Here is a 15,951-nt window from a genome sequence, read left to right as displayed (position 1 = left end):
AATGATATCTGGGTAAGTGTATTCTCCCATACGGAGCATGTCTTTTAATTCTCTATGGAACCCTGCTGGATCTTTGTCATGACAGGGAATTAATTTCTTCATTTCAAGAAGTTCCATCTTTGTGATCGGAGTGTATACAAACACTCGTTGCATTTCGCCACCCGTCCCTCTGACTGGGTGGACTTCTCGTAACGGATTCTGTCTGTCTATGTAGAATGATTTACTTTCTGGGGGTGAGACATGAACAAAATGCGGGTTCAAGAACGTTCTATATTTGTGGCGCTGTTCTAGAATGACACTAATTAAATCGGTACCTAGACCTCTCCATCTATACTGGAGTAACTCGTTCAGGATATCATGTAACAGACCTGGATCAGAGTGTTGACCCTCATACAGAGTAATGAGGTGCTGGATCATATACATACCCACCAGTCGTTGCTCGACTGGGGGCAATTTCAGAAACATTTGTGCCACTATTTCGTCTGGAAAAGTGGTAGAATCAGTAATCCATCGGACTGCTGATCGGGCTAGTTCTTGTTCATGCATGGTACTTAATTCACTATAACCGATTCGTGATTTCAGAATGTGATCGGTAGCTTGGAATACTTGTTCTAGGGAACCTTGTTCTGGTGCTGAATGATGAAAAATAGACTTGGGTTCTAGACGTAAATGGCGATCCGGAAATCTAGATTTTCCTACATACGCTATTCTGGCGGGATTCTCGTCTTCCTCTTCAGGATCAGAGATACTTTCTTTCTCGCTTACTTGTGCTGCTTTACGCTGTTCGTGTATCTTTATTATTTCTCTACGGATTTTCTTGTACATACTTTCCATGGCACTGACGGTCTTGTGCTTACCCTCGGCTATATTATCACTCCACCTTGTCAGGATTCTCATTTCGGCTTGGTCTTTAGACGGATAGTCTTGTTCTCTTATTAGACAATTTATCAGGAACTTTAATATCATGAGCTGGATCTCGGCTTTTCTTTGAGACATAGTCTCGCTAATACTTTCTGGATCATCCCCTGTACGGATGAAACGATATATTCTGTCTAGATCTTCTTTCATATTCGGTAAGGTGACTAGATACTCGGCCACCTTTCTTACGCGGAATGAATATAAGACCATATTATCCTCGCCTGGGACTGGATCATAGCAACATTCGGCAAGGGTTTTTCTTATTTCTGCAACAGACTGATATCTAGGCGTACGCTGTGATGCTTGTGCATGTAATTCGGCTAACGTTAAACGCTTGTGTGGCGGCGGGGTTTGAGGAGGACCTCCTCCTGCGGCCCCTAAACCAGAATCATCAACTGATACTTTTCGTGCTGGCAGGGTCGGTAATTGTAACGTGGGCTGGACTTGTATGGCGGGCTGAACCGGGGGTGCTGTTAAGGGCACCCCGGTGGCTGGAGGAGCAGGAACTACCTGATTTACAGGGACGGGCGGAGCGCGAACAGGATTTGCATATTCGGGGACTGTGTCGTCCAGATAGGACGAAATAAAAATATCAGCTGCGGTCTGTTTGTGACGTAGCTTGGTCGGAACTAATGGTGGCGGGAAATTACTAGATGCCTCCGGGGTCGCTTTTGGCAAGCCCTCGGCAAGAAGAGGATACATACCCCTAATAAGGGCATGCCTCTGTCTGTCTGACTGTTCGGCTTTGACTTGTTCACCTATCTCGATTAATTCTCTTTCTTGGGCTCGTTCTTGGGATTCTCTACTTAACTCTGACTTTCTGACTTCCTTTTCTGTTCTTTTATGAGCTTCCTTACGCCATAACTCGATGGCATCTTTCTGTGACTGTCTGGCTTTCTTTTTCCATAATGCTTCTTCTACTCGCATGATACATTCGGGATCCCATGTACCCGATACGGGCCATCTATACTTTTCTTCTAATTGTTTGGTATACTCTACCCATAAATCTAAATACAATATGGCGCTTATGCCATGTTTCTGATACATAAAATGACCTGGACTGTCCCTGGGCGGGACAGGAACTGCTTCTTCTAATAAACCCTTTCTAGTTTTTAACTGACGTAATCTCGAAAAGAGCGGCATTGTAAACTTGAATCGGAACACAATACAATACACGAAAAACAATAACAATTGGGAAAACAATTCAGGCATACCACGACATTGGAAATACATTGAACAACATTATAAATAACAGTACGAATATTACCTGGAATACTTGAGAACAGAAATACAAGAATTTCTCGAGAACGGAACAGACTAGAGTTACTGGATGCACTGCTATAACAGTACGGAACATACCGGTCCCATAAAGGGACGCATCAAGACCCGTATCCACCTAGGTGAACACTTCGTTTGTGGGCTTGGGTACCACCAACCCACGGACCAGAGTCAATTTAGACTGACCCTGTCTAGATACTACCCCAGTAATGGTACTCACCGGGCAGCAAGAACGGAAGGCCTCGGACTGGACTGGACTGACGACGACGGACTTCGGACTTCAGTTACGGGTGGGCCTCCGGATACCTCGGACCTTGGACTCTTGGCTTGGGCTCTGGTCGGGACTCGCCGCGTTCCTCCACCGTCTCGTTTGGATGCTGGACCGCCTCTTCCGTCTCCTCCGTGGGCCTGAGGGATACTTGAAGCAGAAATATCTGCCAGTGCACGGTATGGTTCCGTCACGACTGCAGAGGGTCAGGGGGTCGGCGTGGCTTCACCGACGCGTGGGGAAAGGGCAAGTCCCTGTTCGGGCGCCATTATGTGGTAAATAAATAAATAATACCCTATTTTTGACTAGGCATATAGCATAACAGATAGCTCAATAAAATAAGAGTCAAGATTCGAGGTAGTAGGAGCTTTTGCAGGTTTATTACAGCATAAGGACAGGATCAGGACAACCTGCATAGGAACAGAGGCCCAGCAGCTGCTGGGGCTAGGTCTGGGATGAGCGCGCTAACTTTTAATAACAATACATGAACTTATATACATAACGCAAACACATAGCATTACATTGCAGTAGGCGTAGCAGTGGGTGGAGCAGAAGGCGTGACGCGTAGCAGTCGCGAAAGATAACAGTAAAAGTAGGTGTAACTGGGCGTATACATAGACATGTGGTGCAAACGTAACAGAATATGTCATGAATGGGCGGAAACATAGGAGGGGGCTACCTAAGGAGCCGGGACCTCTAACCTAATGGTGCGCGCAAACTGGCAATGACGTATTACTAGGAGAAGCTGGGGGCTATGAACTCTGTGTTAGGAGCAGAGACTAAAGTCTGGAGGGTCGGAGCGACATGTACCTAAACCCTATCTAGTATCTGATGTTTAGGGAACATGTTGATATAAACTAAAAGTCATGAGGGGAAAAGGCTAACTCGATTCTAAGACTGGACCATGCATTATTCTACATGTAGTGCGTGATGAGGAATATTAAATGACCAGTAAATGCAGTATTTCTCTAACGTGGAGACGAGAAGGCTAGACAATGACGGAAACTATTGATGCAGTTCAGTAGCTTAGGAACGCAGAGAAGGAGGACTGAACTGATAACTGGAACTATAACATACTTTTGGCAGACTCAGAGGCAGAGCCAGGCTGCACCGGGCACTGCGAGGCAGGAAGTAAGTGAAAGGTCGAGGATACAGGTGGGGGCTGTATCGCTCCTTAGCGAGGCTTCAGAAGACAGGAGCTGGATCTGATGTCCGGGCCCTTTTGAGGCCTAGAAACGGGGACTTTATAATGGAATAACGTGCACACTGAGAAACGTGGCAACATAACTTTACATAGGCCTGATATTCGTAGTATTCACGAGGACTGGAAACTGACATACTAGAGGGGGACACAACTGTAATTGCGTCATTAATCAGACATGGGGAATAACATATGCATATTTAATCATGCACACATAACATATGATGGATGAGGCGTAGGGACACAGAACATGGCAAAATTTACTTTTCCACACCTAGACAACCCTAATGACAGGGTGTATTGTAATTAGAAGGTTAGACATGTACATTTAAGTTTTACATGTCCTGGTAGTTAGAAACTCGTACATTTATTATTCACTGCTCTGAGGCCTACTTCTCACATTGGATAACAATGGGCTGCCTTATGATATTCAATAAGTGTTCATTTCTGATTAGGAGCAGGTAGGAACATGGACTCTGGTGTCTAAAGAATTGTAATTTAAAACGCTCTTTAGTGGTGAAGTTGGATTTTAAGGCGCAATTTTTAAAATCCCACTTTTAGAAAGTTGGTATTCCCTGTCCTCACTATTTGGTACCTGCAGCGTGTTTCTGGGTCACATGACTCGGTGTAGTTATCAGTTGTCTTTGTAGTTCTCACTCAGGTAGCTACAGATAGAGACATTAGGTGTGCCTGGATGGGCCATCACCGGCAGGATGGGGAAGCGGAGCTGGGCACATCTCCACTTATAAGTCGATAGGCTGTGCCCTGACTTCATACAAAGAATGTTACACCAGCCCATTGGGCCTGCAGCCAGGCTGGAGCCATGGCAGGGTAGCTGGAAATCCAAAGCACTTCAATTGAAATCATCAGAAACATCTACTACTTCAAAGAAGGCACCAGGTATAAAAATAGGACCACTCATCAGTACGTGTCTGGACCTGTTGAACACTCATAAGAAGTACTGCTGTGCTGCTCTGCTGCAAGAAGGATTGCTACTCTGCTGCCCTGCTGCCTGATTTAGAAGGACTGGACCTGAACTTTAAACCAAGGACCACCAGAGTGACTCAAAGGGCAAATTAGCTGACCTCTTGAGCAGAGCCTCAGGGACAGAAAATGCTCCAACCACCCTGAAGCATGCACTTGGACTCTGTCTGCTTTGAGTCTCATCCCCCAAGTGGTGACTCAGCCTTGGAAGAGGGCCTGAAGGTGCTCTGTCTAGCTGTGTTCATAGTAAAACTAACGCAGCCCGATGCTTTGCCCCATAGCTCACAAGAACCGCTGCTGTGCAATGTATCTCAACACAGGACCTTGCAGCGCAGCCTCAGAGCTCTTTAGAACTGCCGCACCACGACACGTCCTTGACGCAGGACTCACATCGCAATCCTGCAGCCTCTCAGAACCACCGATGCATGATGCAATCTCGACACAGAACCTTGCATCACAACCCCACAGCTCATTGGAACTGCCACTGTGTGACACATCCTCAACACTGGAACTCGCAATACTCTGCAACCATGATTTAAGATACTTTGGTCAGCGGGAGTAACTTGATCCCTGTATCGTGCCCGCTCTCCATGATGGTTGGCCTAAACTTGCAACTTATCCTGGCCCGCCAAAATACTTGTTGGCGTGTTGTGCTTTTAAGCCCTATTTTTATCTAAATCTTTAAAATTGCATATACCTAGTTCTACCAATTGAATTTGTGTTGTTTTAGTGTCATACAATTTATTGAAATGTACTCTATTTTTCTAAATTGGTCTAGGATTTTCCTGGTGTTGTGTTTTCACTTTATTAATGTTTGTGTGCTACATAAAGAGATAGGGAATCCTGTGGAGAATCATTAATATAACAATTGGAACTGCAACATTCTACACTTATTATATATGTTGAACATTATGGAGTGTTTTTGGAGTGTTGAGAGAGTTTTGGTACCAATTTATGGACCAGGTGGGCCTGTTAAGGTTGTATTTCTATAAATTAGGATACAAATGTTTTGCTATCTTGTTTTTTGAATAATAGTTTGAAATGTCAAATAAATGCTTAGAATTATTTATTTTTTCATGAGGGAGGTTAAAACGGGGGGTTAAGTTTTAGGAAGATACGTTTTACAGATTTATATTTTTTAATTGAGAAACAGTAGCTTTAGCAGCGCTTGCCATTAGAGGGCGAGGTTTGGTGGCTACAGTGAGGAGTGAGAGGTTTCGGCAGTGGAGCCGTATGGCTGCATTTGTGGGCTAGCAATTGTTAACAGCAGAAGCGTTACTACGTGTATCATCATGAGTAAACTGCCTCATTTGAGAAGTGAGGTTCGCCGCTGCATTGCAAGGTTTCAGCAGCCATTTTGTTGTCATGCGCATTGTTGCGCAGAACACTTAAGAATTCAAGGCTTGCATTATATGACGAGTTGGCTTATTTTGGGTGATATTTAAGGTTGAGTAGATTTAGTGTTGTTTAGGGAAATTTAGATTCAGAATGTGAGCAATTTCCGATCGGAGGTGCCATTTTGAATTGGACTTCCATTGGAAGGTATCAAATTGCTTTTCATCAGCAAATTGGGCATGTTTCAAGATGACAAACATGTTGCCAGGCAACAGGTAATGCTGGTTGAGTAATGGCAATTGCCTGACTAAGTGCGCATCGTTGAATAATCTATTGGGTGTGTGAGAATTAATTTTTTGGGCATTTTAGGTAGGACGGTGACCTTTTGGGCTTTGAGATAGATTTGTAATTTGTAAAGAGATTAATTTTAAAACATTGCTGATGTTGAGAATGGAAGTGGAGATCAAGAGGATATAATTAAGAAATAGTTCACAGATTAAATTAGAAGTTTGGTACAGGATTCTGTGAGGTTTGCTTTGGCTAATAGGAAAAGGAGTCATGCAGATTATGAAAATTAATATTTTTCACTCTCTGATTGAGAGGAGAGAGCTTACAGAGGACAAGGAGGTAAATGCTCTGGTAAAAGAAAGCACCTGGAGCATGGTGCAGAGGGACGAGAAGTCCAAAGCAGCTCGCAAAGAGATGGTATTCCTGGCAACTCTACAGAGGGGCAGGCTTTCCCTGTGTATAGATTTGGTGATGAAGATTTGGATGAATACAATTTTGATTTGAATTATAAGGATAATTTGGATGATGATTTTGGAAATAGCGAAAATGTTAAAGGTAAAGGGGAAAAACGGTGGTGGATCCACTTGGCCAGAAGCCTTTTGACCCTAAGGAGATTCGTCATCCCCAAGGGTCCGATTGGTGGCCTATGAGTCACGTGGCAGTTTATATCAGGCATTGTATTCAACAAACCTTAGAAATAGAGGAATGCCGTGATTTGAGAGAAGATTATTCCTGCCCTGTGATTGGTGAAAAGAATTGGATGACTCCAAATCTGGATCCTGAGTTGATCACCTACATGTTAAGTTGGGTAGGGATCCGAGGAGAGGTCTTGAGAAATCTCTAAAACAATGTGAGGATAAACCCCTGGACACACTAGGGCCTCTGGCTAGGATGTTTACATGGCAGAGGAGGCATAATTGAAAGGTTCAGATCTGGATATTATTCTATTGAGAGGATGGTGCCAGAGGGCACTTTATTTTCTCGGCAATGCAAATGCAGGGCTTATTCCTGAGAGATGTAAGGCTCTTTTGCCACTCATTAATCCCAAATTGGGAGATTTCGCACATAAGGAATCAAGTGAGGATCCCAAAAGGATGCTTTTTGGAGATGGTCTAGTTAAGGCATTGGGAAAATGCGTGCATACTTTCATTGCATTGGATATGGCGCAGTTTAATATGCGTAGGTTGTTTGGAGGTCCAAATACTTTTTCTGGCTTGGCTGGGAGGAGAGGGCAACCTCTTGGCTGTAGCTTCTAATACGTCCCAGGGGACCTGTAGGGGATTCTTCTGAGGTTCCCAGAATCAGTGTGGATTTTACCCTCAAAGAGGAAGGGGGTCCAGTTCAAGGGCCATAATGGGCAGAGGATAATCGGCAGCAATTCCAGGTGAGTGCGAGCCTGAGGATTTGTACTGGTTTTATCCAAAAAAAGGTTGGTGGATGGTTAAGACATTTTGAGGATGTTTGGAGAACAATTTGCAGGCATTTCAAGATGGAAGGCGTCCATCTGTTGAGAGATGTCTAACATGATTTGGATTGGTTGGTAAAGTTGGATCTGAAGTATGCTTAATTTACAATTCCTATGTTGAAAGAAAGTAAAAAATATCTTCAGTTCAGGTGGTAAGGTAATTTGTACCAATACGTTTGTCTACCGTTCAGGTCATCTTCAGTCCCTTGGTGTTTCACGATTGTAATGAGCTCAATAGTTGCTTCTTAAGGGAAAGAGGTGAACGTATGGTCATTTATCTAGACAACGTATTGCTCATGAATCAGGAAGTTTCATTGTTGAAATTACAGTTGAAAACAGTGACATCCCTTCTGGAGTCCTTGGGATTTCTCATATATTTAGAAAAGTCAGTATTGGAGCCAACATAATCTCTGGAATTTTTAGGATTTGTGGTGGTGACTGTGAAAGGTCAACTTTTATTACCAGAAATAAATATAAGAAATAAGGCAAGAAGTGAGATCTTTATTGTTGAAACAGCTGGTGAAGTTGTGAGATTTGAAAAGGATTATTGGTCTTTTATCCTCTTTCATGCAGTCAGTGTTTCCAGATCCATTGCACCACAGGGCTTTACAAAGATTAAAGACAGCTGGTATGGCAGATGGTTTATGGTACAGGCATTATGTAACGTTCATAGAGGAAGCAAGGAAGGAATTAGGCTGGTGGCTGGAAAATGTGAAGGCCTTGAATGGGCGAGCAATATTTGGACTTAGAATAGATTTTGTGTTAGAAACCGATGCAAACAATTCTGGTTGGTGAGCTTTGTGCTCAACACAGGAGACAGGTGGAGTTTGGAACTAGATGGAAAAGATGGAACATATAAATTATTTAGAGATGAAAGCAGGGAGTTTTGCATTGCGAAGTTTCAAAACTTTGTTCATGGGTGGCTCTGTACTTCTCAAGAAGGACAATATAACTGAAGTAACCTACATAAACAGGCTAGGAGGAAGCAGATCAGGAAATTGACAGAGGTGGCAAAAGACTTATGGGAATTTTGCCTAGAACAAAAGAGTGCTATGCAGGATCAGTATCAGCAGGGTTGCAGAATTTTGTAGCGGATTTGAATTTAAGGAACTTGATGGATTGCAGTGATAGGAAGCTGGACAGGGTTCTTTGTCAGGAGATTCAAATTCAAATGGGGGCCTTTGAATGTGGATCTGTTTGCTTCAAGACTGACACACCAGTGTAGAGAATATTTCAGTTGGAGGCAGACCTGTGGCTGTGGATGCATTTACTCAGAATTGGAGAAAGTTGCATGGGTATGCGTTTGCTATGATTCGGAGGGTGTTGATACAGGTCGGATTATGTTAGTGACTCCTTTTTGTAGTTCACAGGCATGGTTCCCTTCTGTGATGTAGATTGTGATGGGTGTCCCCTTTTTAATCAATGCTTACAGAGGAATGTTAGTGAGAGAGGAAGGAATAGAACATTCTTTAGTGGAGGCAGGTTCGCTCAACTGAGTAGTTTGGAAAATATGAGGGGATCCAATAGATTCTCAAAGCTTTCGCAGATGACTTCTAAATTGCTCAATGAGTCCTGGGAAGTAGGAACTCGATAGAGATATAAGAGTGCATGGTCAGTTTAGCTATGTTGGTGTGTGGCAAGGGATTTGAATCCCGTGCTCTACAGAACAGGGAACTGTTATAGATATGCAATATTAGCAGGTCATGCTTTGTTGCAGAATATGTCTATAGGAAGAAGTCCTGTTGTGTGCAGGGTTATGGGGGATAAGATTCAAAAGACCTCCTAAAGCTAGATATAATACTGTATGGGATGTTGATTTGATTTTCAAATTGTTTGAGAGTTGGCTTGCAAATAAATATTTGGGCCTGAGAGAATTGACATGGAAGTTGGCAACTTTCTTGTGCATGGTTCATTTTGAAAGAGTTTCAGATGTTAGTGCTTTGGAAATTACTTCTAGGTGTTATCAACCTCATGCGGTTCTTTTTGAAATCTGGGAAAGAACAAAGATGATGTTGAATTCAGTGTTTTGTCCTAGGTTTGATGCAAGTCTGAAATTCTGTGTTGTTCGGTGTTTGAAAGAAGATGAGAGTAGAGTAATAGAGATCAGGAATCATAGGGTAGATGAGATATTGATCTCGTATGTTAAACCATTTAAAGAAGTTACTACAGCTATTATAGAAAGATGGCTAAGGTCTGTTATGAAAGAAGCAGTTGTGGATTTGTTGAGGGATGAAAATCCGGTTCTTCCCCCTTTCTGTAGCATTAGACATAGTTATATATTTGTTAGCATGATGTACCTATATATCCTTTCATATATTATATATATGGACAATTACTCATGTATTTCCTTTCAGTTAAGTAGCAGCATTTTAGTGTTTTCCCCTTTGTATTAGTAAACTAGGCCGAAAACCATGTAGACGCCATTTTGTTGGCCATATCCTATTCTGAGCTGTAGTCACGTGTTCTTTCTGCTCAGCAGACAGGATCCCAATATTTGAGTTACCAAAAGGCAGCTGGAAGTGAACTGTTCTCTCTGTGTCGTGACACTCAAGTTCACATCTGGCTCTGAGTGCGATAAGCACATTCCTGGAGGCTTCATGAATATACTCCCAAGCACCAAGATGAAAGGGAGTCACCCTTCCTGACCTCCCCAGTAATGAATAGCTAAAGCTTTGAACCAATTATGTGTGCCATATATGGTCCTTCTTAAGGCCCCCTGAACCAACTTGTAACTTTCCATGTAGGGTGACTTCATGTGTTCACTGAAAGTATATCTGCCTGGTTTTGACTGTAAGCCAGCAGTCTTCTTTGTGGAAACGATGGGAGAGGGTCAGAGAGGCTCCTCTATAGAGTATTTTGTTTAATAAATGATTGACCCTTCTTCACTGCCAACTGACTGATTATTTGGTAATTGGTATTGGGGCTAGTGGTAAGTATTGCTCCATAGGTTATTTATTTTTGGTACATCATTGTATCTTTTTACAGCGCATTCTGTCAGGGATGCCATGTCTAGCAAGGCTTTTATCAATGGTGGTAGCCGGGGGGAGATTATAAAGGTGGCAGATTGGTCTAATGCAGAGATTTTTAGAATATTTTATTTCAAACATATAGAGCATGTTTTAAATAAAGTTTTAGAAGGCTTTGAACATGCAAAATGCTGGCCTCCTGTCTTGCCATAAAATGTTGATTCTTATAGATTAACTGCTAGAGAATCGTTATTTTAATAAAGACTAAGAGGTTAGCATTATACCACCCTCCCACCCTAGTTGTGGGATTGGGTAGTGTAAGGCTTTATATGTAATAAGTGTTTAGATAGCAGTTCTGTACATTTATTATTGAAGTGTGTGTTTAAGGAATGTGATATGATAAATTTTTACCAAGTACATTTTTGTATTATATTTAGGATTTTGTTTTTTTTGCAGAGAATTAGGATCTGTTTGTGGTTGTAACTTTCATTCAGGTCTAAAAATTGGACAAGATTTTGGGATATCACAAGGCGAGGATTGAAGGAGTTGGAAACAAAAGAGGAAGAAGACGGCGGATGGCAAGGTTTTATGGGACCATAATGTTCTATTCCTATTGTTGAGTGTTCAAAGTTCTATTCTAAAGTTTTATCTTTGAAGTGTTTGCTGCTCAGAAGTGGTAAATAAAAGTAATATGCATACTGCTAGCCTCCTAGTCTTTAATAAAATCATGATTCTCTATGCATTTAACTTATGAGAATCTGCATTCTCCACCACACCGTGAGGCCCAGTAATGCAAGATCAAATGGGCTGGATCATCGTCCAGCAGTTTTAGTGCTTTCAGCGGAGTACCACAACCTGCCTAGTGGGGATCTCTTAATAAACTAGGTTTTCTTCCACCAGGGGAGTGGAGCAATATCCTTTCTCCTACATGGTAGGGCAGTGCACTGCAAAATGTATGAAGAAGACTAAGGGGCCCATTAGGATGTCGGGCGGATTGCCCCCGCCAGGCTGGCGGTAGCTACCGCTGGCCTGGCGGGGGCAATCCACCCGACATCCACACTCGTTTCCCCCCCGCCATATTAGTATGGCGGGGGACCTCGGCAGACAGAAAGACCGTCCGCCGCTTTTCCGCCCCGGTCGCCTTGCGGCCGGGGCGGAAAAGGAATAATATGGTGGCGGTGTCTATTAGACACCGCCAGCCATATTATGATAGTTGTTTTAAGGTGCCTTTCCGCAGCGGCGATGCCGCCACGGAAAGGCATGCAGTCTTCACTCTTGGGGTCCCCTGCAGTCCTCCAGAGTGAAGAAGAGGCGGGGGTGCATACGGGGGGGTACCTGTGGTACCCCCCCTTCATTTGCATTTACAAAGCGGCAGGCACCGTGCGGTGCCTGCCGCTTTGTAAATGCAAATGCTGAAATGCATTTTTAGCATTGTGGCGGGTGGTGCAGAGAGCACCACCCGCCACAATGCTAAAAATACAGGATGTGCCCGCCACTGTGGCGGGCACATCCTAATACCCCCAACGGGCCCCCCTACCCTTATGGCGGGTGGTCCCAAATACCGACAGGATGGCGGGCGGACAAAGTCCGCCCGTCATCCTAATGACCCCCTAAGTGCTGGTGCCCAACGCTCTGCTCAAAAATCCACAGCCGGCACTGGTGCACCAAAGAGCAAGGCTGCATAGTCTCGAAGTCACCTCATGCCTTTTTAATCACTGACAAACACACTCTACCCCTTTATTTGACTCTTGCAGGTCTCCATTTAAAAAAAAAAAATGCAGTCTTTCTCTTTTTGCTTTGTGTGTGTTTAACTCTCTTGCTCGCCCAAAATGCTGATGAGGAAAAATAAGTGCCGGACCCCAAAAATGAGTGACAGTGACTCCCACTGGCAACCACCAGCTCAAATTAAGCACTGAAATTGGCTCCCTGCCAAATTCGAAATATGACTCTTTTTATTTAAGACTAGTAGACATACTAAATGATAGTATAGTCATTCAATAGGTAACAGGAGCATATTTATTGTTTAAAAAAATAAACTAAGAAAAGAAATGTCATCTATGAGGATATTTTACTTTTTATTTCATTATTAAAACGAGGGATATGCTTTGTCTTAGTCATTCTTGAAGAAATGAAAAATGCATCCTTAAGAAGGATGGAAATGTGTGTAAGTGTGAGACACTGTTTGAGGAAGATGCTAGAGCTGCTTTACTTATTCATTTGTTTATTTAGTCAGATAAAAACTGGAAATACAGTATAGTGCTATGTGCTGCCTTTCAGTGATTTTGCAACGTTAAAATGTAAAACAATTATGAAAAATGTTTCACCGTCAGTGCATGTTAGGATATCTAAGCTGTATTATATCAGTTTCTTGTATAGCTATGTTATTGTTTGTAACATGATTTCTTTTATATGCTTATTTGCAATGAACACTAAGGGAATACCACAAAAAGGGGAGATCAATCTACAATCACCTACAGCATGAAATTACATGATTTCGAGCATAAAAAATAAACCATTCTGGATGATAACTTCGTCTCTGCGCTTTTTATTGTTTGGGAAACCGTCTTCTGTGATAATCTTCAGAGTGTCTTTACCTTTCACTTTGAAATGTATAGCAGTGCCCTCTGTTTATTTGACAGTCATGCCAGCCGTGGTTATCCTTGGTAATGGGGGATATGTACAAATGACATGCATACATTGCCACTGCATCACGTGGTAGTGGGCCTGTTTTCACTGTGCCTGCTGTACTAGTGATGCCACCAGCTGACTTACTGGGAGACCTCTTTGCACAAGTCTCCATGCCTGCAAGATCCCCAGAGTCTCCCGCCTCAGCTTGGGGCTGCCGCAGATGAGAATGATGGACTGCAGAGGGGAGTATGCATAGATGACAAACAGGCAGAGGCAGAACCAGGGGCTTACTGCGGCAAAGGTCTTCAGGATGAGTAAAATCTCTGATGTGTAAAAGAAGATGTAGAGAAAGAGCAGAGACGTCACCATTCTGGCAGCACCAATGCTGGCCCCGAGGCGAGGGCTGCTGAACCCAACCATGCCTCCTCGCTGCATCCGCCTACTGTGGGCACAAAGAGAGTGGATGATGAGCAGGTTGAACATGCCAACCAGTAGGAGGGGCAGGCAGCAGCCCAGGGTGCTGGACAGAAGCAGGTAGCGTTTGCTGAGTTTTGGTAGAGCACTGACCTCTGTAGTGAAGTTGTCCACTGCGGTGACAGCCGCTTCTCTCTGTATATTCCAGGCCGCTGGGATACTGGTGAAGAGGGAAAGCAGTACTGACCATAGGAGCAGCCAGGGCACCAGAATGGGCAGCTTCGCCTTTAGGAGGACGAAGAGAGGCTGCTGGAAAGAGACGATGCTGATGCAATAGAAGCCGCAGAGGCACACCGTGAACCAAAAGCTGGAGAAGATGGTGAAGAGCAGCAGGACATAAATGACCGGAAAGACCTGATCTGAGAAGTACAGCTGGCTCCAGAGGAGAAGCAGGAAGTCATTAGCAGCATTGGTGCACTGAAAGCAGATGCTGAGCACTGCTTGGGTGAGAAGGATTTGGTCACAGGAGGTGGGGCTTCCATTCTGTACCCAGAACTTAATGTTTATGACCACAATTAAGGTGTTGGTGATGATTCCCCAGAACGCAGTGACAACCAGGATGGCGAGAGAGATCAGAATGAATAGAGGAACCATTGCACCCTGTCCAAATCTTGGACTCCACTCTGAAAATCGGCTGGAGAGAGATACATCTCTGAAGAAGACTGCTTTGGTGGTTCTGGTCAGCTGTAAACATTAAGCATACATATCATAAATCAATGACAAATCTAGAGTTGCTGTCACTTCTCTGCAGGCAGACTTTAAGTTCCTTACATATTATGATTCAACAATACTATTTTATAGTGCTGCCCTTCTTTCTGTCACCTGATAACTCAAATATACTGTCCCAGAACCCCCGTAGCTCAAGAATAGACTTCTTTGGGGTGGCATTGTTTCTTGAGGGACCAGAAGAGACAGCAGGAGAAACTGTCTTGTTAAATGGATGATGAAGTCTTGACCTCTGCTTCTTTGGGCTTCCGGGAAGCAGTTCTATGGGCATCATGGACTCTAAACTGAAACAAAGAAGCAGATTGTGACTGCATCAACAACGTTCCAAAGCACTTACCACTTGCACTTCAGTAAAGAGATTGTGAATTCTAAAATTTGTAGGTGGGAAGAAAGGATGAAGAGAAGTGTTGAAAGTGACCACAGCAGCCAACAGCATTACCTAGTAAGGTGAATTACAACTGATTTGGCAAGTAGCCCTCTTTCATGCGGGGAACGATTTTTCCTGGATTTGAAATACATAAAGATGCATTTCAGGGTGGGGGGGTGGTTCAGGGGAAAGTGGAAGTGGCCACTTGCTTGAAAGAGATCCTGAGACAAGTGTAACCACTCACCTCCAGTATGAACAGGAAGGGAGTTGGTGAAGATACGCTGCAAATGTTTAATGTAGATATTCTTTGTTGACTTTTACTTAAAGACCATTTCAAGGCTAGAGAACTCCCAGTCCCCTACTACAATCTACTCACCTCATCTCTTAGTCCTTAGTCAAGCTAGAAAGGATGCCCAACTAGATACACATCATGAAACACCTCTGTAACCAAAGACAAAGCCATGATGGATTCTAAACCCACAGGCATAGTTGAAGTCATCATAATTTACAACTGTAACCAAAAGAAGTGGCCAAGATATTTCAGTGCATTGAATTACTTCTGGACTGTAGTCAAGAAGGTGAAGAGACAGAATATCGATGAAGAAATATTAATTTGCATGAATATCGAGTCAAGAATATCGACGGTGTAAAATATTGAGGTACATTTTTTCATTGTTAAAGATATTGATTTTTATGTATTTTAGAAATATCGATTTTGAAAATATCAATGGCAAAATATTGTTGTAAATAATATCGACTGTTTGTATTTTTTTGTTTTTGTTTAATGTTTAAGTTATTTTTTATTATTTTAGTTGTAGTTAGTTTATATGTTTAAATTTATTTTTTAATGTTAAAATTTTTGTTTTTCTTTTATTCTCACATATTTTTAGGAGCAGGATGTTGGGTTTATAAGGGATAAGGGTGGGGAGCCATTTTAAAATGTTGGTTTTACATGAGTTTTAATAAAGAAATTATTGAAAATTGTAAATAATTTTTTTAATGTGATCTTTTTTGGGGTGCAAATATTTTAATGTATATTGGATAAAACATTAT

The 15,951-nt window shown here is 42.8% G+C and overlaps 1 protein-coding gene across 1 annotated transcript; it reads right to left on the bottom strand.

Moving 5' to 3' along the window:
* Nucleotides 1–13,433: 13,433 nt before the first annotated feature.
* Nucleotides 13,434–14,399, bottom strand: LOC144752632 (taste receptor type 2 member 40-like). The gene has a single exon (XM_078640513.1). The coding sequence runs from the start codon at nt 14,397–14,399 to the stop codon at nt 13,434–13,436; it is 966 nt and encodes a 321-aa protein (XP_078496639.1).
* Nucleotides 14,400–15,951: the final 1,552 nt, after the last annotated feature.

The sequence above is a fragment of the Lissotriton helveticus genome, chromosome 5_1, assembly GCF_964261635.1.
Source record: "Lissotriton helveticus chromosome 5_1, aLisHel1.1, whole genome shotgun sequence".
In the NCBI taxonomy this organism is placed as follows: domain Eukaryota; kingdom Metazoa; phylum Chordata; class Amphibia; order Caudata; family Salamandridae; genus Lissotriton; species Lissotriton helveticus.
Note: the sequence above shows the minus strand (reverse complement) of the source record. Positions and strands in the feature narration are given on the sequence as shown.